Source organism: Cherax quadricarinatus, chromosome 15 (genome assembly GCF_038502225.1).
Source record: "Cherax quadricarinatus isolate ZL_2023a chromosome 15, ASM3850222v1, whole genome shotgun sequence".
Taxonomy (NCBI): domain Eukaryota; kingdom Metazoa; phylum Arthropoda; class Malacostraca; order Decapoda; family Parastacidae; genus Cherax; species Cherax quadricarinatus.
In genome coordinates, this window is record NC_091306.1 from 6,457,825 (window position 1) to 6,485,595 (window position 27,771).

Below are 27,771 nucleotides of genomic sequence, written 5' to 3' on the forward strand. Positions count from 1 at the left end.
ATGTATACGACTAAAAGACTATCTGGTGTTACTATATTGAAAAGTAGTACAAGTAACCGAGTCCAAAGGTTATTCTAGAGCTCTATACATCTTCAGCAGTGTTCATCCATCATGTTCTAACTCAAAGTGGGCGAAATCGCTTGTGCATAAGTTACGCTGATACTGATAACTTTTCACCAGCATAATTCTACAAGTCTTCCATCAAATTTTGTACTTTTGGGATAATTACCTTTGGAAAAAGATTCTCAACCATTTTGTAAGGAAAAAATGGGAAAGGAAGAGGGTGGGAGGGGAAGGAGAGATCTGATTGGGGGTCTGGACCCTCACAAGGTTTAATACAAACACAGTGGAAAAAATTAATTTCACAGTACCCAAATATTTTAACTTCATGATGATGCAAAAGCAATTACTGTGGAGATCAAACTTAAAATAATTACCCAACATTACGGTGGCACGTCCGTAACTTTTATTCGTTTATTTACTTTTCAAAACTGGTATTTGCCTAGTTATAGTAATTATGTGTTTATTTACTTATTCAGTGACAGTAGTTATCCGTTTACTTATTCATTTAACCTATGATTCATATTAGACTTACAATGGGTTTGTTGGAAGGTAACCCCACTAAGTCGAGGAGCAGTTATGAAAGGCGTTGGCTTTTGTCCTTCAGAATAAAGTCAATCTTGAACTGAGCAACATTTTACCAATGGATGTGAAAAACGTACGACTTGTGCATCTTTGCAGTGCATAAAATAAGCCTACTTAGATACTATTTGGAATAATGTTTAATCAAAATACTGCTTTTTGTGCAAGAGCAACAATATATGCTTTTTCATGGGCATAGTGAAAATGAGGATGAACTCTCAGCACTACTGTACATATGTCCAAAGACCACTGGTACAATTTTTCTACATTGGGGAGCATTTTAGAAACACTGCCTCTTATATTCTTAAGGGGGTCCAACTCAAAATGTTCAATAAATTAGTGGCTTCTTCAAGGCACATACTTAAGAGTACAGCCTCTCCTCACTTAACGACGGAGTTACGGTCCTAAGACCACGTCAGTAAACGAATTCATCGCTAAGTGAGGAGCATATTATAATGGTAGTGGGTACATGTCAACCATCTTGGATATTATTTGCACCATTTATAACATTTCTGGTATATTTTTAAGTGTTTATACAGTAGTGTACTGTATACGTATTGTAATAAATAGAATAGAAGAAATCAGCTCATACATTATTTAGGTATGCATACTGGTCACAGAGCCCTTCGTAAATCTGAGTCGTCAGTAAACGAGTACGTCGGTAAGCGAGGAGAGGCTATACTGTACTTGCATTGCAAGTACAGTACTCTTTCAAGATACAGTGGACCCCCGCATACCGTACGCATCACATAACGTTCAATCCGCATACCGCTCGCTTTTATCGCAAAAATTTTGCCTCGCATACCGCTCAAAAACCCGCTCACCGCTCTTCGTCCGAGACGTGTCCAATGTGCGCCCTTAGCCAGCCTCACATGTGCCGCCGGTGGCATTGTTTACCAGCCAGCCTCCGCGGTAACATCCAAGCATACAATCGGAACATTTCGTATTATTACAGTGTTTTTGGTGATTTTATCTGCAAAATAAGAGACCATGGGCCCCAAGAAAGCTTCTAGTGCCAACCCTACAGCAATAAGGGTGAGAATTACTATAGAGATGAAGAAAAAGATCATTGATAAGTATGAAAGTGGAGTGCGTGTCTCCGAGCTGGCCAGGTTGTATAATAAACCCCAATCAACCATCGCTACTATTGGTGGTACAGCTGCTGCTGCACCACCGTCAGCTGCTGCTGTAGTACCGTCTGCTGCTGCTGTAGCATCATCTGCTGCTGCTGTAGCACTGTCAGCTGCTGCTGCTGCTGCTGTACCACCGTCAGCTGCTGCTGTAGTACCGTCTGCTGCTGCTGTAGCATCGTCTGCTGCTGCTGTAGCATCGTCTGCTGCTGCTGTAGCACTGTCAGCTGCTGCTGCTGCTGTACCACCGTCAGCTGCTGCTGTAGCACCGTCTGCTGCTGCTGTAGCACCGTCAGCTGCTGCTGTATCACTGTCAGCTGCTGCTGCTGCTGTAGCACTGTCAGCTGCTGCTGCTGCTGCTGTACCACCGTCAGCTGCTGCTGTAGCACCGTCTGCTGCTGCTGTAGCACCGTCAGCTGCTGCTGTATCACTGTCAGCTGCTGCTGCTGCTGTAGCACTGTCAGCTGCTGCTGCTGCTGCTGTAGCACTGTCAGCTGCTGCTGCTGCTGTAGCACTGTCAGCTGCTGCTGCTGCTGTAGCACTGTCAGCTGCTGCTGCTGCTGTAGCACTGTCAACTGCTGCTGCTGCTGTAGCACTGTCAGCTGCTGCTGCTGCTGTAGCACTGTCAGCTGCTGCTGCTGCTGTAGCACTGTCAGCTGCTGCTGCTGCTGTAGCACTGTCAGCTGCTGCTGCTGCTGTAGCACTGTCAGCTGCTGCTGCTGCTGTAGCACTGTCAGCTGCTGCTGCTGCTGTAGCACTGTCAGCTGCTGCTGCTGCTGTAGCACTGTCAGCTGCTGCTGCTGCTGTAGCACTGTCAGCTGCTGCTGCTGCTGTAGCACTGTCAGCTGCTGCTGCAGCACTGTCAGCTGCTGCTGCTGCTGTAGCACTGTCAGCTGCTGCTGCTGCTGCTGTAGCACTGTCAGCTGCTGCTGCTGCTGCTGTACCACCGTCAGCTGCTGCTGTATCACTGTCAGCTGCTGCTGCTGCTGTAGCACTGTCAGCTGCTGCTGCTGCTGCTGTAGCACTGTCAGCTGCTGCTGCTGCTGTAGCACTGTCAGCTGCTGCTGCTGCTGCTGTAGCACTGTCAGCTGCTGCTGCTGCTGTAGCACTGTCAGCTGCTGCTGCTGCTGCTGCTGTAGCACTGTCAGCTGCTGCTGCTGCTGTAGCACTGTCAGCTGCTGCTGCTGCTGTAGCACTGTCAGCTGCTGCTGCTGCTGTAGCACTGTCAGCTGCTGCTGCTGCTGTAGCACTGTCAGCTGCTGCTGCTGCTGTAGCACTGTCAGCTGCTGCTGCTGCTGTAGCACTGTCAGCTGCTGCTGCTGCTGCTGTAGCACTGTCAGCTGCTGCTGCTGCTGTAGCACTGTCAGCTGCTGCTGCTGCTGCTGTAGCACTGTCAGCTGCTGCTGCTGCTGTAGCACTGTCAGCTGCTGCTGCTGCTGCTGTAGCACTGTCAGCTGCTGCTGCTGCTGTAGCACTGTCAGCTGCTGCTGCTGTAGCACTGTCAGCTGCTGCTGCTGCTGTAGCACTGTCAGCTGCTGCTGCTGCTGCTGCTGCTGCTGCTGCTGCTGTAGTACTGTCAGCTGCTGCTGCTGCTGTAGCACCATTGTTGGTGTGGCTTATTGAGAATACCAAGAAACAATTAACCCCAGAGGATTTGCCACCCAGGATAACCCAAAAAAGTCAGTGTCATCGAAGACTGTCTAACTTATTTCCATTGGGGTCCTTAATCTTGTCTCCCAGGATGCAACCCACACCAGTCGACTAACACCCAGGTGAACAGGGAAAAATGCCTGGAACTAGTGCTCATATTGGTGAATTTAAAGCCAGCAAAGGTTGGTTTGAGAGATTTAAGAATCGTAGTGGCATACACAGTGTGATAAGGCCTGTTCTGGAAGAAAATGCCAAACAGGACCTACAGTACTCAGGAGGAAAAGGCACTCCCAGGACACAGTGTCTCATCAGTCATTGCTGCATCTTCAATAAAGGTGTCATTTATTCTTCATTTAGTAGAGTAGTACATGCACAATATATATTGTGCATGTACTACTCTACTATTGTGCATGTATCCTTCTCTTTGTGTGTAGGAAAATGTATATTTCATGTGGTAAAATTTTTTTTTTTCATACTTTTGGGTGTCTTGCACGGATTAATTTGATTTCCATTATTTCTTATGGGGAAAATTCATTCGCATACCAATCATTTCGCGTAACAATGAGCCCTCTTGCACGGACTAAAGTCGCTATGCGGTGGTCCACTGTACAGTGGTCCCTTGATAATCTTCAGGCTCGACAGTCATCCTTTGTGGAAATCGTTGCGTTATTTTAGTCCAAACATTGGCTCGCAAATGGTCGGTTGACTCGCTAATCGTCATTCGTCCTGGACGCGTACTCACAGCTCTGAGTCGCCTCGGCCTCCCTTCCCAGCCAGTGTGCCACTGTTTACCAGTGAGCGATGGTCCCTTCACTTGTTCATACGAAATATTTCATAATATTCCATTCATTTTAGTGCATGCAAGTGCTAAATAAGCTACCATGGCTCCAAAGAAAGCTCCTAGTGCCAAGCCTTTGGTAAAGAAGGCGAGAAATATGACTGAATTTAAGAAAAACATCATTGAACAATATGAAGTGGCGTACGTGTGGCTGAACTGGCCAGGATGTATATAACAAATCCCGTACAACCATATCTTCCAACGTGGCCAAGAAAAACGAAATCAAGGAAGCTGTTGTTGCAAAGGGGGTAAATATGCTGACAAAAATGAGATCACCAGTACTAGAAGATGTTGAGAAGTTATTATTGGTGTGGATAAACGAGAAACAATTAGCAGGAGATAGCCTTATGCCGTCGATTATTTGTGAAAAGACTTGGCAGTTCCATGACGATTTGGTAGAGAAATTGCCTGCAACGAGTACTGATATTTGTGAATTTAAGGCCAGCAAAGGTTGGTTTGAGAGATTTAAGAACCGTAGTGGCATGCACAGTGTGATAAGGCATGGCGAGGCTGCCAGTTCGGACAAAATTGCAGCTACAAAATTCACGAATGAATTCAAGGAGTACATAGAGGCTGAAGGCCTGAAACCTGAACGAGTGTTCAATTGTGACAAAACAAGCCTCTTTTGGAAGAAAATGCCAAAGAGGACCTACATTACTCAGGAGGAAAAGGGACTGCCAGGACACAAGCCTATGAAAGACAGGCTGACTCTCACATTCTGTGCTAATGCTAGTGGGGATTTCAAAGTGAAGCCGTTACTAGTGTACCATTCTGAAAATCCCAGTGTTCAGGAAAAACAATGTTATGAAGAGTAAATTGTGTGTGTTTTGGAGATCTAATAAGGCATGGGTCACGAGGGAAATTTTCGTCGAGTGGTTCAATGAAGTGTTTGGCCCTAGTGTGAAGAATTACCTCCTGGAAAAGAAATTGGATCTCAAGTGCCTCCTAGTTATGGACAATGCACCAGCTCATCCTCCAAACTTGGATGACCTAATTCTGCAGGAGTCTGGGTTCGTCACAGTAAAGTTCTTGTCCCCGAATACCACTCCTCTCCTCCAGCCCATGGACCAGCAGGTCATTTCAAACTTTAAAAAGCTCTACACCAAAGCAATGTTTCAAAGGTGCTTTAATGTGACCTTAGACACTAGCTTGACCCTAAGAGACTTTTGGAAAGAACACTTCAGTATATACACTTCAGTGTATAGGGCAAGGAGGAACATCATCTTGTAGGAGTGAGGAAGAGCCAGTTGTGAGTGTGGGGGAAGTTCGTGAGGCAGTAGGTAAAATGAAAGGGGGTAAGGCAGCCGGGATTGATGGGATAAAGATAGAAATGTTAAAAGCAGGTGGGGATATAGTTTTGGAGTGGTTGGTGCAATTATTTAATAAATGTATGGAAGAGGGTAAGGTACCTAGGGATTGGCAGAGAGCATGCATAGTTCCTTTGTATAAAGGCAAAGGGGATAAAAGAGTGCAAAAATTATAGGGGGATAAGTCTGTTGAGTATACCTGGTAAAGTGTATGGTAGAGTTATTATTGAAAGAATTAAGAGTAAGACGGAGAATAGGATAGCAGATGAACAATGAGGCTTTAGGAAAGGTAGGGGGTGTGTGGACCAGGTGTTTACAGTGAAACACATAAGTGAACAGTATTTAGATAAGGCTAAAGAGGTCTTTGTGGCACATATGGATTTGGAAAAGGCGTATGACAGGGTGGATAGGGGGGCAATGTGGCAGATGTTGCAGGTGTATGGTGTAGGAGGTAGGTTACAGAAAGCAGTGAAGTTTTTATGAGGATAGTGAGGCTCAAGTTAGAGTATGTAGGAAAGAGGGAAATTATTTCCCAGTAAAAGTAGGCCTTAGACAAGGATGTGTGATGTCACCGTGGTTGTTTAATATATTTATAGATGGGGTTGTAAGAGAAGTAAATGCGAGGGTCTTGGCAAGAGGCGTGGAGTTAAAAGATAAAGAATCACACAAAGTGGGAGTTGTCACAGTTGCTCTTTGCTGATGACACTGTGCTCTTGGGAGATTCTGAAGAGAAGTTGCAGATTGGTGGATGAATTTGGTAGGGTGTGCAAAAGAAGAAAATTGAAAGTGAATACAGGAAAGAGTAAGGTTATGAGGATAACAAAAAGATTAGGTGATGAAAGATTGGATATCAGATTGGAGGGAGAGAGTATGGAGGAGGTGAATGTATTCAGATATTTGGAAGTGGACGTGTCAGCGGATGGGTCTATGAAAGATGAGGTGAATCATAGAATTGATGAGGGGAAAAGGGTGAGTGGTGCACTTAGGAGTCTCTGGAGACAAAGAACTTCGTCCTTGGAGGCAAAGAGGGGAATGTATGAGAGTATAGTTTTACCAACGCTCTTATACGGGTGTGAAGCATGGGTGATGAATGTTGCAGCGAGGAGAAGGCTGGAGGCAGTGGAGATGTCATGTCTGAGAGCAATGTGTGGTGTGAATATAATGCAGAGAATTCGTAGTTTCGAAGTTAGGAGGAGGTGCGGGATTACCAAAACTGTTGTCCAGAGGGCTGAGGAAGGGTTGTTGAGGTGGTTCGGACATGTGGAGAGAATGGAGCGAAACAGAATAACTTTCAAGAGTGTATCAGTCTGTAGTGGAAGGAAGGCGGGGTAGGGGTCGGCCTAGGAAAGGTTGGAGGGAGGGGGTAAAGGAGGTTTTGTGTGCGAGGGGCTTGGACTTCCAGCAGGCATGCGTGAGCGTGTTTGATAGGAGTGAATGGAGACAAATGGTTTTTAATACTTGACGTGCTGTTGGAGTGTGAGCAAAGTAACATTTATGAAGGGGTTCAGGGAAACCGGCAGGCCGGACTTGAGTCCTGGAGATGGGAAGTACAGTGCCTGCACTCTGAAGGAGGGGTGTTTATGTTGCAGTTTAAAAACTGTAGTGTAAAGCACCCTTCTGGCAAGACAGTGATGGAGTGAATGATGGTGAAAGTTTTTCTTTTTCAGGCCACCCTGCCTTGGTGGGAATCGGCCAGTGTGATAATAAAAAAAAAAAAATAATAAAATAACTTCAGTATCCTCCATTGCACAAGCCTTATAGGTAAGGCTTGGGAGGGAGTGACTACCAGGACTTTGAACTCTGCTTGGAGAAAATTGTGGCCAGATTGTGTTCATAAGAGGGATTTTGAAGGGTTTGTGGCTGACCCTGATGAGCCTATGTCAGTTGTGAACTCTATTGTGGCACTGGGGAGCTACATGGGGTTGGACGTGAGTTTGGAGGATGTGGAAGAGTTGGTGGAGGACCACAACGAAGAGCTAACCACTGAGGAGCTGTAAGAGCTTCAGCAGGAACAGCAACAGATTGCAGCTCAGAATCTTGCTGCAGAGGAGGAGGAGGAGGAAGAGAGATGGAAGAAGGTGCCTTCTTCAGAAATTAAGGAGATTTTTGAAATGTGGGGTAGGATGGAAAGATTTATGGAGAAACATCAACCTGAGAAGGATGTTGCAAGCCATATCAGCAACTTGTACAGTGACAGAGTCTTGGCCCATTTTAGGGAAGTTTTAAAGAGACACCAGAAACAGAGCTCTCTGGACACTTTTTTTTTTGCGAGACAGGACTCCAGTGACTCAAGCTGGTCCTAGTGGCATTAAGAAACAGAGAAGAGAAGTAACCCCAGAAAAGGACTTGGTACCTGAGGTGTTGATGGAAGGGGATTCTCCTTACAAACAGTAACTAATCCAATCTCTCCTCCTCCAGTCTTCCATACACTAAGAAGAATCGCCAATAAAGGCAAGTGTTATGCTGTTAATGCTTCATTCATCATGTCCCATTGTATTGTTTATGTACTACATCTATATTTCATGTAAGAAAATTTTTTGTTTTAATACTTCTGGGTGTCAAGAATGGATTAATTGTATTTACATTATTTCTTAAGGGGAAAATAGATTCGAAAATCGTATATTCGATAATCGTCGCACTTCCATGAATGGATTAACAATAAATGAGGGACCACTGTATTCTTATATGCTTCCCATATCGACTCGTATTGATACGCATTTATCTGGCCTACATCTGTAGATTTAATAAATGTTTTTCTGGCTGGTACACCTCAGCCCCAATGATGCGAGTACCTTTCTTACATCACAACTATCCCTCATACTGCAGAGTGAGCATGCAATTATCCATCAGCAGATGGTTCTATGAAAGACGAGGTGAATCGTAGAATTGACGAGGAGAAAAAGACGAGTGGTGCAATGAGGAGTCTATGGAGACATAATTTTGTCCATGGAAGCAAAGAAGCAAAGGGGAATGTACGAGAGAGTAGTTATACCAATGCTTTTATATGGGTGCGGAGCATGGGTGGTGAATGTTGCAAGAAGGCTGGAGGCAGTGGAGATGTCATGTCTGAGGCAATGTGTGGTGTGAATACAATGCAGAGAATTTGTAGATGGAAATTAGGAGGAGGTGCAGGATTACCAAAACTATTATCCAGAGGGCTCAGGAGGGGTTGCTGAGGTGGTTCAGACATGCAGAGAGGATGGAACAAAATGGAATAACAGTGTATAAAGCTGCAGCAGAGGGAAGGCGGGGTAGAGGTCGGCCTAGGAAAGGTTGGAGGGAGGGGGTTAGGGAGGTTTTGTGTGCGAGGGGCTTGGACTTCCAACAAGCATGCATGAGCACGATAGATAGGAGCAAGTGGAAACACATGGTTTTTAGGACTATGTGCTGTTGGAGTGTGAGCAGGGTAATATTTATGAAGGGATTCAGGGAAACCAGAAGGCTGGACTTAAGTCCTGGAGATGGGAAGTGCAGTGCCTGCACTCTGAAGGAGGAGTGTTAATGTTGCAATTTTATAACTGTATTGTAAGTGCACCTCTGGCAAGACAGTAATGGAGCAAATGGTGGTGAAAGTTTCTTTTTCAGGCCACCCTACCTTGGTGGGAAACAGCCGATGTGTAATAATAATAATAATAATAATAATAATAATAATAATAATAATAATAATAATAATAATAATAATAATAATAATAATAATAATAATAATAATAATAATAATAATAATAATAATAATAATAATAATAATAATAATAATAATAATAATAATAATAATAATAATAATAATAATAATAATAATAATAATAATAATAATAATAATAATAATAATAATACTTCCCACACCATATCAGTTGGAGATAGAGAGTATGTAAAATGTATTTTGTCAGATCTAATGGGAGGGAGGAAACAAATGAGAGCAAATCAGCCCTGTTACTGCTGCTTGTGCCATGTTGTGACATGGTGGGACAGAAGGAGGCAAGCAGTCATGTTGCTGCTGTCCATGCCACAAGTCATGATAGGAGAGGAAATGGAATGGGGGAGGAGGAGAGAAATACAGAAGCAAAGAGAGGGACTTGTCCGAATACTCTACAGTACATTGCTTTTAATCGAGTTGTTACAAAGAAATGAAACTACAGGATATATAATTTATGGTTCAGGAGGGTATCTCCAATTACAATATGGGTGTGGGGAGAAAATAGCTGTCGAGTTCCAAGCTCTTGAGTTGGAATTTTCAGAAGTGCATAAGGGTCTTAGTGGGGAACTTCTTGTAATATTTTTAAAGCAAATATGTACATGTAAAAGTAATAGCTTCAAGAAATATAATTAATAGGAGATAGTAAAGATCTCAAATCTTCTTGGGACACATCAATAATAATTTGTCAATGAACAGTTTATACATACAGTGTATTTCAATAAATATCTTAGAAGATTTCAAGTCCTTTCCATCTACTATGAAATACAGTATATATATATATGTATGTATGCATGTGCATGAATACATACACATGTATGTATATGTATGCATAATTATACATCTGGACATGCATACATATGTAATAGTGTACATACAGGTAGGCCCTGCTTTACCACATTTTGTTAGTACAGCGGTTTTCAATTATACCCATTCTTTATTCAATTTCCTACAATAAATATATTCACAATTCACTATAAGCCAAGGATGAAGATATTTTAAGGCGTGTGTGTACTGTATATGCATTTTTGAGGCCTAGATATAATGCTTACTTAATATATGATAGTGTAAACATGTTACCAGGCCTTTGCATGCATTTGAAAGTAGAAAGAAAAAAAAAAATTTCACTTTACAGCAGTAGCCCGGAACCTAACCTGCTGTATAAACGGGGCCCACCTGTACATGCTTTGAATATGCACACTCATATATGAGGCACTGAGCACCACAAAAGAATAAAAATCTGGGCTAGTGAATGAATTTTTTTAATATGTCATTTGCTTATGTGCCTGGAGTTTACCTGGAGAGAGTTTCGGGGGTCAACGCCCCCGCGGCCCGGTCTGTGACCAGGCCTCCTGGTGGATCAGAGCCTGATCAACCAGGCTGTTGCTGCTGGCTGCACGCAAACCAACGTACGAGCCACAGCCCGGCTGGTCAGGAACCGACTTTAGGTGCTTGTCCAGTGCCAGCTTGAAGACTGCCAGGGGTCTGTTGGTAATCCCCCTTATGTATGCTGGGAGGCAGTTGAACAGTCTCGGGCCCCTGACACTTATTGTATGGTCTCTTAACGTGCTAGTGACACCCCTGCTTTTCATTAGAGGGATGTTGCATCGTCTGCCAAGTCTTTTGCTTTTGTAGCGAGTGATTTTCGTGTGCAAGTTCGGTACTAGTCCCTCTAGGATTTTCCAGGTGCATATAATCATGTATCTCTCCCACCTGCGTTCCAGGGAATACAGTTTTAGGAACCTCAAGCGCTCCCAGTAATTGAGGTGTTTTATCTCAATTATGCTCGCCATGAAGGTTCTCTGTACATTTTCTAGGTCAGCAATTTCACCTGCCTTGAAAGGTGCTGTTAGTGTGCAGCAATATTCCAGCCTAGATAGAACAAGTGACCTGAAGAGCGTCATCATGGGCTTGGCCTCCCTAGTTTTGAAGGTTCTCATTATCCATCCTGTCATTTTTCTAGCAGATGCGATTGATACAATGTTATGGTCCTTGAAGGTGAGATCCTCCGACATGATCACTCCCAGGTCTTTGACGTTGGTGTTTCGCTCTATTTTGTGGCCAGAATTTGTTTTGTACTCTGATGAAGATTTAATTTCCTCGTGTTTACCATATCTGAGTAATTGAAATTTCTCATCGTTGAACTTCATATTGTTTTCTGCAGCCCACTGAAAGATTCGGTTGATGTCCGCCTGGAGCCTTGCAGTGTCTGCAATGGAAGACACTGTCATGCAGATTCGGGTGTCATCTGCAAAGGAAGACACGGTGCTGTGGCTGACATCCTTGTCTATGTCGGATATGAGGATGAGGAATAAGATGGGAGAGAGTACTGTGCCTTGTGTAACAGAGCTTTTCACTGTAGCTGCCTCAGACTTTACTCTGTTGACGACTACTCTGTGTTCTGTTAGTGAGGAAATTATAGATCCATCGACTGACTTTTCCTGTTATTCCTTTAGCACGCATTTTGTGCGCTATTACGCCATGGTCACACTTGTCGAAGGCTTTTGCAAAGTCTGTATATATTACATCTGCGTTCTTTTTATCTTCTAGTGCATTTAGGACCTTGTCGTAGTGATCCAATAGTTGAGACAGACAGGAGCGACCTGTTCTAAACCCATGTTGCCCTGGGTTGTGTAACTGATGGGTTTCTAGATGGGTGGTGATCTTGCTTCTTAGGACCCTTTCAAAGATTTTTATGATATGGGATGTTAGTGCTATCGGTCTGTAGTTCTTTGCTGTTGCTTTACTGCCCCCTTTGTGGAGTGGGGCTATGTCTGCTGTTTTTAGTAACTGTGGGACGACCCCCGTGTCCATGCTCCCTCTCCATAGGATGGAAAAGGCTTGTGATAGGGGCTTCTTGCAGTTCTTGATGAACACGGAGTTCCACGAGTCTGGCCCTGGGGCAGAGTGCATGGGCATGTCATTTATCGCCTGTTCGAAGTCATTTGGCGTCAGGATAACATCGGATAGGCTTGTGTTAACCAAATTTTGTGGCTCTCTCATGAAAAATTCATTTTGATCTTCGACTCTCAGTCTGGTTAGTGGCTTGCTAAAAACAGTCATATTGGGACTTGAGTAGCTCACTCATTTCCTTGCTGTCATCTGTGTAGGACCCATCTTGTTTAAGTAGGGGCCCAATACTGGACGTTGTTCTCGACTTTGATTTGGCATAGAAGAAATACTTTGGGTTTCTTTCGATTTCATTTATGGCTTTTAGTTCTTCCCACGATTCCTGACTCCTAAAGGATTCTTTTAGCTTAAGTTCGATGCTTGCTATTTCTCTGACCAGTGTCTCCCTAGGCATTTCAGATATATTGACCTCTTTTAGCCGCTCTGTTATTCTTTTCCGTCGCCTGTAAAGGAAGCGCCTGTCTCTTTCTATTTTACATCTCCTCCTTTTTCTTAGAGGAATAAGTCTTGTGCATACATCGAGTGCTACCAAGTTAATCTGTTCTAGGCATAAGTTGGGGTCTGTGTTGCTTAGTATATCTTCCCAGCTTATATCGGTTAGGACTTGGTTTACTTGGTCCCACTTTATGTTTTTGTTATTGAAGTTGAATTTGGTGAATGCTCCCTTTGACTAGTCTCATTATGTCGGTCTGGGGCTCCACGCATACATGTCTGAACCTCAATTATGTTGTGATCTGAGTATATTGTTTTTGATATGGTGACATTTCTTATCAGATCATCATTGTTAGTGAAGATGAGGTCTAGTGTATTCTCCAGTCTAGTAGGCTCTATTATTTGCTGGTTTAAATTGAATTTTGTGCAGAGATTTAAAAGCTCGTGTGAGTGAGTTTTCATCAGAGCTGCCTCCTGGTGTTATTACTGCAACAATATTATTTGCTATATTCCTCCATTTTAGGTGCCTTAAGTTGAAATCCCACAGGAGCAAGATGTTGGGTGCAGGAGCTGGAAGATTTTCCAGACAGTGGTCAATTTTTAACAGCTGTTCCTGGAATTGCTGGGATGTTGCATCCGGAGGCTTGTAGACTACCACAATGACTAGGTTTTGGTTCTTGACCTTTACTGCTAAAACTTCCACTACATCATTTGAGGCATTTAGCAGTTCTGTGCAAACAAGTGACTCTGCAATGTACAGGCCAACCCCCCCCTTTTGCCTGTTCACTCTGTCACATCTGTATAGGTTGTAACCTGGGATCCATATTTCGTTGTCCAAGTGATCCTTTATGTGGGTCTCAGTGAAAGCCGCGAGCATTGCTTTTGCCTCTGCAAGCAGTCCACGGATGAAAGGTATTTTGTTGTTTGTTGCTGGCTTTAGACCCTGTATATTTGCAAAGAAGAATGTCATCGGACTGGTGGTATTGTTGGTACTGGGGGGGGGGGGGATTTTTTTTCCGGCATTAGTATCTGTATCTGTTGGTTTGGAGTGGAGGCCATCGACTGTGGTTCCTCTCCAGGAATGACTGGATTTGGTGTACGATTTCTGCCATTTCCTGCCAGTTTTTTTCCCTTCCTGGCACTAAAAAACCTCTCCCTCTCAAGTGGCTGTGGCTACCCAGGTTTTCCCATGGCCTGGATGTTTTGTATCTTTTTGTACCCTTTAGATGGTGTGCCTGGTAATTTAAGTTACAGCACAGTCTTTCCTGTACTGAAGAGGTACACATTTCAGGGTGAAAAAGCTTACAGGAAGGGAGTTTGCATTTTCCTGTTGTCATATTGGCATGGCATTTTCTAGGGTGGTCATAGTTGCACGTCCCGTCTGTTTTTCCAGATTTCCCATGTCTGCAGTTACCAAGTGCATAGTATGTGCACAGGCTTGGTTTCCGTTTGCCTTGGGTTTCTGTGACTGTATTCCCTGTTGGTGCATGTTTCCCTGTCTTATTCCTATCCTCCCTAGCACCAACAATGGAGCTCCCACCAGTTGTTTTTGGTAATATATCCTCACTATTGCTAGTGGAGTCCTCTTGTTTGCTATTTCTTGTGGTATTTCTAGTTTGCAATATTGGTTTTATCTTATCTTTGACTACACTTGTTTCCCCACTACAGCTCCTGTCCCCTATGAGGTCATTTATATGTATTCCTTCCTGCGTATAATTCCAGACTACCTGGACAAAATCTCCAGCTTCACCATTACTGTCTCCCAGGACAGCACCTCCAGCTTCACCATTACTGTCTCCCAGGACAGCACCTCCAGCTTCACCATTACTGTCTCCCAGGACAGCACCTCCAGCTTCACCATTACTGTCTCCCAGGACAGCACCTCCAGCTTCACCATTACTGTCTCCCAGGACAGCACCTCCAGCTTCACCATTACTGTCTCCCAGGACAGCACCTCCAGCTTCACCATTACTGTCTCCCAGGACAGCACCTCCAGCTTCACCATTACTGTCTCCCAGGACAGCACCTCCAGCTTCACCATTACTGTCTCCCAGGACAGCACCTCCAGCTTCACCATTACTGTCTCCCAGGACAGCACCTCCAGCTTCACCATTACTGTCTCCCAGGACAGCACCTCCAGCTTCACCATTACTGTCTCCCAGGACAGCACCTCCAGCTTCACCATTACTGTCTCCCAGGACAGCACCTCCAGCTTCACCATTACTGTCTCCCAGGACAGCACCTCCAGCTTCACCATTACTGTCTCCCAGGACAGCACCTCCAGCTTCACCATTACTGTCTCCCAGGACAGCACCTCCAGCTTCACCATTACTGTCTCCCAGGACAGCACCTCCAGCTTCACCATTACTGTCTCCCAGGACAGCACCTCCAGCTTCACCATTACTGTCTCCCAGGACAGCACCTCCAGCTTCACCATTACTGTCTCCCAGGACAGCACCTCCAGCTTCACCATTACTGTCTCCCAGGACAGCACCTCCAGCTTCACCATTACTGTCTCCCAGGACAGCACCTCCAGCTTCACCATTACTGTCTCCCAGGACAGCACCTCCAGCTTCACCATTACTGTCTCCCAGGACAGCACCTCCAGCTTCACCATTACTGTCTCCCAGGACAGCACCTCCAGCTTCACCATTACTGTCTCCCAGGACAGCACCTCCAGCTTCACCATTACTGTCTCCCAGGACAGCACCTCCAGCTTCACCATTACTGTCTCCCAGGACAGCACCTCCAGCTTCACCATTACTGTCTCCCAGGACAGCACCTCCAGCTTCACCATTACTGTCTCCCAGGACAGCACCTCCAGCTTCACCATTACTGTCTCCCAGGACAGCACCTCCAGCTTCACCATTACTGTCTCCCAGGACAGCACCTCCAGCTTCACCATTACTGTCTCCCAGGACAGCACCTCCAGCTTCACCATTACTGTCTCCCAGGACAGCACCTCCAGCTTCACCATTACTGTCTCCCAGGACAGCACCTCCAGCTTCACCATTACTGTCTCCCAGGACAGCACCTCCAGCTTCACCATTACTGTCTCCCAGGACAGCACCTCCAGCTTCACCATTACTGTCTCCCAGGACAGCACCTCCAGCTTCACCATTACTGTCTCCCAGGACAGCACCTCCAGCTTCACCATTACTGTCTCCCAGGACAGCACCTCCAGCTTCACCATTACTGTCTCCCAGGACAGCACCTCCAGCTTCACCATTACTGTCTCCCAGGACAGCACCTCCAGCTTCACCATTACTGTCTCCCAGGACAGCACCTCCAGCTTCACCATTACTGTCTCCCAGGACAGCACCTCCAGCTTCACCATTACTGTCTCCCAGGACAGCACCTCCAGCTTCACCATTACTGTCTCCCAGGACAGCACCTCCAGCTTCACCATTACTGTCTCCCAGGACAGCACCTCCAGCTTCACCATTACTGTCTCCCAGGACAGCACCTCCAGCTTCACCATTACTGTCTCCCAGGACAGCACCTCCAGCTTCACCATTACTGTCTCCCAGGACAGCACTATCATCCCCACATTTACTGACTACCAGGACATCACCTCCAGCCTTACAGTTTCTGACTACATGGCCAGTATCAAGGGCAGTACCATTCAGCCCAGACTTTTTATGTTCCCATCTGTTGTAGAAAGCTTCCAGGTTGTCTACGAAAGCAGCTTTGATGTTATCCTCTTTTAATACCCTTGTGATTTTAGTCCACAGATTTTCCTCATTTGGGCATACCCAAAAACACTTCCCTGTTTTAATACTGCTTGTAGCTAGTTCTTGGATATCTGCACAAGGGGCATGACACCAATTTCCACAAAAATGACAATTTATCCATGTGGAAGCCCGTTTGTTTGATTGACTGCAGACTATACAGAGCTTCATAATGATTTGAATGGTTGATTTACTGTAATACTGTATTGTAATCTATCTGTGTATTAGGCTCAGAGACCCATAAAAGCAAAGTATCTTGGGCTCCATAGCTTTGATCTTCCCCATGCGTACGTTTTTCTCAATTGTTTAAACTTTTTTTTTTATTATTATTATTATTCGCCGGTATTCTCCCGGCCCGGGTCTCTTCCAATTAGTGGTGACCCGGCCTTGGCTCCCTATCTGGGGAGTGTCTCAAGACTTAAGTCTCCCATGGGATGAGGTACAAGTACCTCCTCATCTTTGGGACCAAGTGTCCCCAGCTTAAACTTGGTGCTTACTATTTTCTGCCATGGAATGCCTCATGTGCATAAGTGTACATGGTACATGCATACATATGCCCATACATACACATTTACAAGTATATATGTCTGCACAAGAATTATATGACTGCCCTGCAAAATTTGTATCACATGAATGAAGGTAAAGGTGGGGCTGGGATTATGCAACACAGGTATGCCTTTCTCAAGACTGCGTAGCATTTGAAATGCATCTAGGTATTTTACAATTAGTTTGGTATCTTTTTAACCTAAAATCTACTCTTCAGGTTTAAAAAATTGTACACATGACAAAAACTAAGAAACTTGCCTTTCTCTTCTTTTCATCACTGAGTACCTCGTATGCTTCTGATATTTCCTTAAATTTTTTTGTAGCATCATCCTGGTTATCAGGGTTCTTGTCTGGATGCCACTTTAATGCCAAACGTCTGTAAGCTTTCTTTATCTCTGCTATAGAGGCATTCCGGCTCACCTCCAGAATTTTGTAGTAGTCCACCATTGTGGAATATTTCTGAAAGAAAAAACTATCAAGATGCTGCATAGTCACACTTAGGTTATACAATACAAAATTTACAACAGAGGCTAAGACCAACACTTTCAACTATGGGATAGACTTACAATACGCACCATATTTTGTCGAAATATAATTTAAAGAATAAAAAAATCTACCTCGGGTGATTACTCAACAGGGTGCTAGAACATAAAATTTAGATTAATTTACTTATCCTCTAAAATTTTATTGTGTGTACTAATCTATATCACTGTTTCTGGCCATGTTATTTACAGTTTGTTATTTAAAATTCTAAGGCCACCAAAATGGTCCCAATTAGTATGGATAGGACTACATCAGAGAACAGATCTGCACTGTAGTTGTGCACAGTATAAAAAAAAAAATTGTGCACACAGCATTGCGGGAGCCAGTAAATGTCATTTACATTTGTTTAGCATTACTGAACAGTAAAAGTGAAATATGGATATGAAAACAGGTGTAAAACATAAGCACTTATGTTGCCATAATGTGATCACCAATGTCACCTTCGAACTTTTATACCTTCATAAGTAATAATCAGATGTCGTTCATTCTTGTCTTATTAAATAATAACACTTCTAAATTAATGGAAAAAAAAATTTTAAGAAAAATTAATTTTTTATTTCCTTGTTCAAAATTGCTGACACTGAGTGCATGTTCATTTTAGACACTTTGGCAGTTTAAAGATTCAAGGACAGCAGAAGTGGCAGCTGTTGGACCATTATTACACTTAAATCCATAAGCCATCATAGCATAGAATGGAAAGTCAAAATTATTTTTTTTTTTTATGACCATACTGAAGTCAGATGTCTGGTTAGACAACATCAAGTTCATTATCACAATCATTCTAGTGAACGGGGTTAATGTTTATTATTATAATCAAAAAGAAGCACTAAACCAGAAGGGAGGGTTAATGTTAAGAAAAAATATTGGAAGGCAGGTAGTAACAACTAGTAGACCTCTACAACAAATTAATGCTCTGCTCAATAAATAAGTTCTCACACAAGATACTACTAGTTTTTGGCTAGTTTCAAACAAGCATATTAATCAGCAGTTTTATAGCCGATACTAGCAGAAAAATGAAATTTTACTATAGGCAAGCAAATTTACTATGCAGCACTAAGATGGGGAAAAAATAAAATAAAGCACAATGACAAAGGGAAAAATGAAAGTTATCCAAGAGATTTTAAAATATAACCGGGTTACCCAACAACAATTTAGGTTTAGGTTATGTTAGGATGGGTTACATTATGGTAGGTTAGCGTTTACCAATAGCTTAACTGAATTTTTTCTACATGGGAGAACTGCACCGTTAGTAATATATTGGAGACTTCTCCCAACTGTCTAATGACTTGTAATGTTGGCAAGATCAGACATTTGCACCTAGCTTTGTGTGTAACAAGCACTACAGCACGAGTTAACCCTTCCAAGTGCACATATTGACATAAGAATAGACTAGCTGTGATAAGCTTTAAGACCAAAGCTAGATGATTACTTTAAACTACCCACTCCCACTAATGCATGTGCCAAAAATATCTTAAAAGATAATAAAAGAAATGCTTACTTCAAAGTTGCTAATTAGTAGTGTTTAATAATTCATACAACTCTTCCTATCAAACCAATGCTTTTCTATAACATTCCTAAATTTAAATTTATCCAGCTTTTAATGCATAGTTACGATTTCTAACTAACAACTTATCCTTGTTTCCCATTTGGACAATCTTAATATTTACCCTAATTTTACACCATTTTAAAGTAGTACTATACTTTTAACTTACCTGTAAGTTTTTCAGTGTACAAGTCTGTAATGTGCACACCAAAATTGTGCTGAATAATCTAAATGAAGGCTTACTGCCTTACCAACAACAAAGTTATAATACTTAGACTTCATAACAGGAAGCCAATAATTGTTGGCTTTGCTGCAAAGCTTATGTATTGCTACCTCTGATCTAGATGTCTAACCAAAACTAAGTGTTTTACATTCAGTTCCTATATCAAGTTTACAAGAGTCGTGTTCTTCTTCCCCTCACATTTCTCCAGACTGCACTTTATCTGCCATTTTCTTGAAGATGTCGACTTATTCAAGTCATACTGAATCTCTGGTAACTTCAGAATTTGTTGGCCTATTTTTGTATTGTCAGGAATATTAGCTAATGTAATACGTCAAGAACATAAAATGTCTACGGTAACAATTTAAGACTACTACTTGGTGGATTCTGGGAATTAATTAGTTTGAATTGTGAATACTGGTTTTACATGCTTGATATTTTATGTGCAAATGGTAAGAAGCTTAACCAAACAACTAAATTCACTTAACCCAATCTAAATAATGCAACTTAATCTTGCTCTATTTTGTTTACATCTGCAGCATCTTTAAATTTTCTGTAATGTGCCAGATTGTAATATTAAGCATCGACTGATTCCAGTGTGCTGCTCATGCCACAAAATGTATTTTTACTAGTCTCCCAAAACAAAATGCTCATGAAATAACCGTTTATTCCATGCTTAGGTAGCTTGCATATGTAACTTCCGCTGAGCAGTCTTCAACTGTAAACTAGGTTTACCATTATATGTAGTGACAAGGATGCATTCGGTTAGTGAATACAAAGAATGGGCTGAAATACTGCAGCAGGTTGAGCCTTGCGACCAGAGTACAGCAGTACAACTATCATAGGCCTATGTATAACTAAATACAAATTTGTGCTTAAATACAGTTTCTCTGAAGGTGCAACGGTATGATAGAAGAAACTAATACTTTAGCCTTATTACAAACTACTGGAAAATAAATATGTATAAACAATGAAACATTTAGATGCTTTGCAATACTATTTTAAACAAAATGCACTGGTTCTGGGCACCTTTTGATATATGGAGAAACTGTTTTATAATAGCCCAGACAGCTAGATAAAACTACTTTTGCAACCGGATAAAAAAAAAGTGAACTTTTTGGTTATTAAAGAAGTTCCCGATACAATGGATGTTGAACTGAGCAGGAGTAGCACACCACCACCATCACACCACACCATTTTAAAGCAATTTCCTGTAATTCCACCAACGTGAAAAATATTTTTCTCACTTGCTTCATTGCGCACTGCTTTCCTTTCACTCTTGGACGGCAACTGCACTCCACACAAAGTTAAAACGAGCCAAGTTTAACAAGTTGGCACCTTTCCCTCTTGGCTCACCCAAGCTTTTCTACCAGCTAAAAAAAAAAAAATACAACTATTGGGCAGTGTTTTGAGGGCAGGGTGGAGCGAGGTGATGTGTGCCTTGCTGGAGGATAACATAGAAGTGTGTAGAGTGTGAGGTACTCACAGGAACCACTGCTGGAGCTGTGTAATTGGTAATGTTTTGGCCGAGTTGTTGAGAACAGCTGAGCGAGGCAGCACAGCAGCACAGGTAGTGGGGACCCAGCGCTGCCACATCCTCAATATACTATACTCTTATATATTACTCTTCTTTATTTATCTAAAGCATTACAGTGAAAAACTGCTTTATATATAAGTAAATTGTGTTTCAACTTGAATTGTAATCTACATGTCCTATCGTCTCTACATTACTCCAAACTTTATATTCCCCCCCTCCTCTAAGTTTTTAATGGAGTTTTAATGTTACTTTCTTAGGTTAAAACCCTAGTGCTTACACGTGGGTCATCAGGGTAGTAACTGTTTGCATAATAATCTAAAGTGTACTCTAATTCCCCCGGAAAAGGAATTAAAGCTTTGCTCAGAGTGTATATACGCTGACAGCTACTCACTTCTCAGTGTATATACTATATATACCCCAGGTGAGATTTTAATGTATTGATAGTTATTTTTAAAGTACAGAGCGCAGAATGTCTTTTGAGGTCCAGTTTTCTATATATAATCCAAAACAATTCCTAAGTAAGCTGTACTAATGCTACAAACATAATTCTCGTGTACTCGACAAGCTTTAATTAATTAACCAACCAATTATGATTTATTTTCCCTATCAAAAATTACCTTTTTGGTAATATTTATTCACAACTAAGGTTAATCTAAATGCATCTATTCCTTTGTAAAAAAATACTTGGTAGATAAGACACATAGGCAACATTTAGGCAACTTTATTCCGAAACGTTTCGACTACACAGTAGGCTTCTTCAGTCGAGTACAGAAAGTAGGCAGGAGCAGTAGAGATGTGAAGACGATGTAATCAGTCCATCACCCTTGAAGTCGTAGATTTGAGGTTGTCGGTCCCTCAGCCTGGAGAAGTTCTGTTCCAAAAACTGGAACTAACTCGTTAGTTAGTTCCAGTCTTCGGAACAGAACTTCTCCAGGCTGAGGGACTGACAACCTCAAATCTACGACTTCAAGGGTGATGGACTGAATACATCGTCTTCACATCTCTACTGCTCCTGCCTACTTTCTGTACTCGACTGAAGAAGCCTACTGTGTAGTCGAAACGTTTCGGAATAAAGTTGCCTAAATGTTGCCTATGTATCTTATCTACCAACCTGTCGGTATTGTATTCCATTTGATATTCAAAAAATACTTATTCCATATTTATTAAATTTGGTAATCAGTCTTTTTATAGAAAATTCGCGAACACACGTTCATTGACTGACTACATTAGAGGAATAAAAAGTATATTGATTTATATTCGCAATGTATCCTTTAAATAATGGCTTTAACAAAATATTCATATACCTATTGTGGAAAATACTGTACATATTTTCCGGAAACACGGTAATTTATAGGTAAATAGATGCCCTATATTGTATTTTTAAAAGAAGTATGTTATCGAAAATGGGAAACCTGCGGCTGGGGAGGTCAGTCGCCATTTTGTTTGAATTTGTATTAGAACGTTGGTGAAATGGGAAGAATTTTTCGTGCTCTAGAGGTTAAAATTGGGCTGACACCTCTCAAATAGGAGGCGAAATTGGTGGATATGCATTCCTGCATAACTTGAGATATCAGGCGACTGGACAAGACCTCTCCAGGAACCTCAGATAAGCTCTCTAGATTTGTGTATAATTCTGGCCAGCATTATTTTCATAGATTTAGTTAGAGTGAGGTTTTCTGAGTATGATACACATTAATCTCCAGTCAAATTGGTGAGTGATATTAAGATATATTTTCCTTCTGTTATGTAATTGTGTATATATATAACCATTTATTATTTTTAATATACAGTCCACAAATTTATATATTTACCAGTATTCCTGGTGTATGTATATTTCATTTAATTAATAGGTCCAGAGCAACTTGTGGTTATGACAGTGGTAGGTATCGAAGGGGGACGATTTTGTGACCTAGGTGTCCCAAATTCCTAATTGTCTATGTAACATTGATAAATAATAACTATCTTTGCTATCATTTACTGTTATGTACATAATTAGTTACATTCAGATAAATGCAATTTTCCACACCTATATTGGAGAGGGTGGCAAGGGGAAAGAATATATATGTCGTGCCGAATAGGCAGAACTTGCGATCTTGGCTTAAATAGCAACGCTCATCTTGCCATTTACGACAAGCGAAAATTTGTGCATGCAATAATTTCGCAAAAATCATTCTGAACCTAACGAAAAAAAATATATTTCACTGTGTTTAGTATTAAATTATTGTAAACAAATCTAAAATATATTTAGTTGGGTTAGGCTAAAATAAATTGTTCTTGTTATAATAAGGTTAGGTAAGTTTTCTAAGATTCTTTTGGAGTAAAATTATAAATTTTTACATTAACATATAAACTTGATCGCCTGATATTTTTATTTCCATAAAACGGAACGTGTTTTACAATATACTTTGTTTCTCAAAATTCAGAGAATAAAATGATTTCTGTTCAGAAAAGAAGTGAGAATTCGAGGAGGGGGGAGAGGAATAAAATGATATATACCAGAAGCTCTAGTTGCAGAAGCAGTTTGCTTATTTTCTCTTGAAGGAGGAGGCGAGGACAGATAAAACTGTCAAGAACAGATACGTATATTTTTTTCCATTATCCAGGCCCCGTGGGCTGGTTGGCAAAGCTCTCGCTTCAAACGCCGAGGGTCCGGGTTCGATTCCCGGCGGGGTGGAAACATTCGACGCTTTTCCTTACACCTGTTATCCTGTTCACCTAGCAAGTAGATACCTGGGTGTTAGTCGACTGGTGTGGATCGCATCCTGGGGGATAAGATTGAGAGCCTCCAATGGAAATAAGAGACAGTCCTCGATGACGCACTGACTTTCTTGGGTAATCCTGAGTGGCTAACCCTCCGAGATTGAAAATCCGAACGAAATCTTATGTTATCTTACCACCCCCTATATTCTCCAACAACATGCTCATTGGAGAAGCCAGGTATAGATACTCAAAAATCAGGAACAAAGGAATTAATGTACAATTGCTATGGATCCTATCACAGATGGGATTACTCCTTCATGAAAAAGTTGGTATGTTAGCCAAGAAGAGTACCCAGAAGGAGAATGTAGAATATAACTTTGGTATATCTGTGTCTAGCATTAGGAATAATATTAGAAGAGAAGTAAATAATGAAAATGATTGTTATGGGAATGCAGTTAGAAGCCTGAGTAGATCTATAACCCACTATGATAACGTGAACATAGTTAAGTATGTTTATGGAGCAACTTGCAATGTGAGCAGACTGACTGATGTTGTAGTGGCCAGGCTTAGGCGGCTTGGTTACAAGTACTTCTGGCAGTTTGGGAGACACACAGATGATGATCAAAGTAAATGTAAATTATGTGATCAGGCATATGGTCACTTGTCTTGAACACTATGTGCGTAATTGTCCACTTATTGAGGAATACAGAGATAGACAGTGTAATAACCTATGTGACATGTCAAGATATCTTATTAATGAAAATAACATACCAGATATACTAAACAAATTTCCTAAAATTGCTTGTAACAGATAATTGAACTGTAGATATGTAGATATAAATCCATATGTATTCCTGTTAACCCTTTGGGGCCTAGTTCCTAGGCCTTTTGTGCATAAATATGCCCTTGCGCTACCGTCCACAGGATGGCTATGGGTTTTTTTTTATTCGCTGGTATTCTCCCGGCCCGGGTCTTTTCCAAGGTACACAATAAACTAGCCACTTCGGTGGCAAAATCTAAAAAAAAATCCCCTATATTCTATGTATGTATGTATATATATATATATATATATATATATATATATATATATATATATATATATATATATATATATATATATATATATATATATATATATATATATATATATATATATATATACCGCTGTTTAGTATCTCTATGCTGATGTTTAATACTATTGACTCAAAAGCAACTCTGGAGTTCTGTAACTTCACTGGATGCCTTCCATTTCCCCCCAGACTTTGTACAATTCCTACGGGTTTAATGCTCTCCATAATAATAATAATAATAATAATAATAATAATAATAATAATAATAATAATAATGGTGTATATAAGAATATTTAAAAAAAATCAAATGTTTAAGTCGCGCCACAACCAAAGGAGGAATATGTAATAATTTTCAAATACCACCCCGCCACTTTTTAAAATTGAATATACGGTATTGCATAGACCTATCTCAAGGGTATATATAAACATAATAGTGTACAAAATACCTCTAACCGAGAGTTTACTTTAATCACTGTTAAAGGTATTAACTTTGTTGCTGTTATTAATATAATATTCGCCAGGAGAGTCCCAAGACACACAACACCAGCCACTGAAAAAAAGGACACGTACATTTAAGGGCATTTATTAGATGAAACGTTACTCCACTAGTGGCTTCTTCAGTCCTAATACAGAGATAACTAACAAGCGAGTATATATAGTAACTTGTCGGTATTGTATACCGCATGTATGATACACGTATAGACGGTATTAAAGTTTTCTTGGTGTTAGTGTGCTGGTACACTGCGGCCTCAGTGACCCATGTAAGTGCAATCAATATTGTCCTTGAACCTAACGAAGTAACTTCTGCCACCCAACTTGACGTATCTCATGAGAAAAACAGCAGAGTGGTTAATTAGTCTTAGTATTTTTTACATTCTCTCTCTCTCTCTCTCTCTCTCTACATGTATATATATATATATATATATATATATCTATATATATATATATATATATATATATATATATATATATATATATATATATATATATATATATGTATGTATACATCTATATATATATATATATATACATATATGTATACATACATATATATATATATATATATATATATATATATATATATATATATATATATATATATATATATATATATATATATATCTCTATATATATATATATATATACTGAATAAAAACGTGACCTAATGTAGATGCAGGAAGAAGGCAGATACTGAGAGTAACGAGTGCTTTTAGGACAAGGGTAGTTACAACATTAGGTTTCCACTGGCCTTGCAATATGTCGAGGTTTGGTCATGATGCAATCATAGCTGACTCGAGGATCTTGCGTTTATACATGCAATCAGTTTTATGCATAAATAACATGCATCACACTTAATATTACGGGTATGATTTTTAACATACGTCAAAACTGGTGAAATGATTTGTATGTGTACATACATAACATATTCATTTTTAAACACAATGATTACACCGTTTTCTGTTCTGTTGGGGGTAATGAAATATAATTTCGTTTTTATTTTTAACATACCGGCTGTCTCCCACCTAGGTAGGGTGCCCTGAAAAAGAAATGGTATACATGGTATTGTATACCATTCTTGTACAACTTTCACCATCATTCATTCAATCACTGTCTTGCTACAAGCGTGCTGACATCACAGCTCGGATGATCCTTCGTCATACTGACCTGGGAAGTGTAAATAATTAGCCGAATGTGAAGGTTAATGGTAAACTGTGAACTGTATTTATGGATCCCTTTTGAAGTGTATTAAGTTAGAGCATCGCGAGGTATTTACAGTAATACTCCCGGAATGAAAATGTCAAACGGTCCTCAGTCCTCTTTCCAGATATTAAAAAGATCAACATACCTTGGCAATATACTAAAGGTTGGAAGGTGCTGGTGAGAGTGGGTTCACTATACTATATCCAGGTTCTTGGCGAAAGTGCGGTATTCACTGAAGAAAACAAGACTGGTACAAACATACCTTGGTGAGCGTGATGATTTTTGAGAACAGACAATGATAGGTCTCTCTGTTATTAAACTAGTTTGTTTTCTAACAAATTAAGAATGTCATCGAAAGTGACTTCCCCCCCCCAAAAAAAAAAAAAAAATATATATATATATATATATATATATATATATATATATATATATATATATATATATATATATATATATATATATATATATATAAATATATAGGTTGGTAGACAGCAACCGCCCAGGGAGGTACTACCGTCCTGCCAAGTGAGTGTAAAACGAAAGCCTGTAATTGTTTTACATGATGGTAGGATTGCTGGTGTCCTTTTTTCTGTCTCATAAACATGCAAGATTTCAGGTACGTCTTGCTACATCTACTTACACTTAGGTCACACTACACATACATGTACAAGCATATATATACACACACCCCTCTGGGTTTTCTGCTATTTTCTTTCTAGTTCTTGTTCTTGTTTATTTCCTCTTACCTCCATGGGGAAGTGGAACAGAATTCTTCCTCCGTAAGCCATGCGTGTTGTAAGAGGCGACTAAAATGCCGGGAGCAAGGGGCTAGTAATCCCTTCTCCTGTATAAATTACTAAATTTAAAAAAAAAAACTTTTTTTCTTTTTGGGCCACCCTGCCTCGGTGGGATACGGCCGGTTTGTTGAAAGAAAGAATATATATATATATATATATATATATATATATATATATATATATATATATATATATATATATATATATATATATATATATATATATATATATATATATATTCTACTGTTTCTGCCAGTTATTTGCGGAATCATCGTCCCCGCGGCCCGGTCTCAGACCAGGCCTCCTAACCTGGAAAGGAAATATTACATGAATAAAATCAATCAAGAGAAAAAAAATAAAAAAAGTATATACTGAATGAAAGCAAAAACGCATGTGATTTACCTGTCACTTTATATATTCATGAAACAGAAAGGGAAACAGTATTTATTGATTAGCTTCCAATCCTATCAGAGTACCAAATATTTAGCAGACATGTGCCAGGACTGTAGTACCTCCATTGGTTAATAATCCTCGGAGTTAATTATCAGAACGGAACCTCCTCCACATAGCACAAACGTTGTGTGAGTCGTGGTGAACACTTCACGGGCAGTGACTTAGTTTGTAGCGGAGGAAGAGAGCTAAACAAAGGCCACAGGTCCGTCTGTGTAGGACTCACGTAAATGTCGTACGCCGCGGCTGCTGCTCCTGTTGTGTGCAAATACATTGTAGGTGTAGTGATTCATCTTCTTGGAATAAAAGAGGGGTGACTTACAATTTCTTAAGTGT

General features: G+C 40.9%; 1 protein-coding gene across 3 annotated transcripts in view; it reads right to left on the reverse strand.

Annotated features, from left to right (window-relative positions):
* Positions 1–27,519, reverse strand: part of mrj (DnaJ heat shock protein family (Hsp40) member B6 mrj) — a 31,734-nt gene extending 4,215 nt beyond the window's left edge. The window contains exons 1-2 of one of the 3 annotated variants that reach the window (XM_053781116.2): positions 27,498–27,519; positions 17,133–17,333 (exon numbers count right to left, since the gene is read on the reverse strand). In XM_053781116.2, the coding sequence (XP_053637091.1) occupies positions 17,133–17,333; positions 27,498–27,503 (207 nt within the window). In that variant the 5' untranslated portion in view covers positions 27,504–27,519. Of the gene's footprint in view, positions 1–17,132; positions 17,334–20,427; positions 20,644–20,666; positions 20,819–27,497 lie in introns of those variants that run through there. The other 2 variants (XM_053781117.2, XM_053781115.2) reach the window with 2 other exon arrangements.
* Positions 27,520–27,771: the final 252 nt, after the last annotated feature.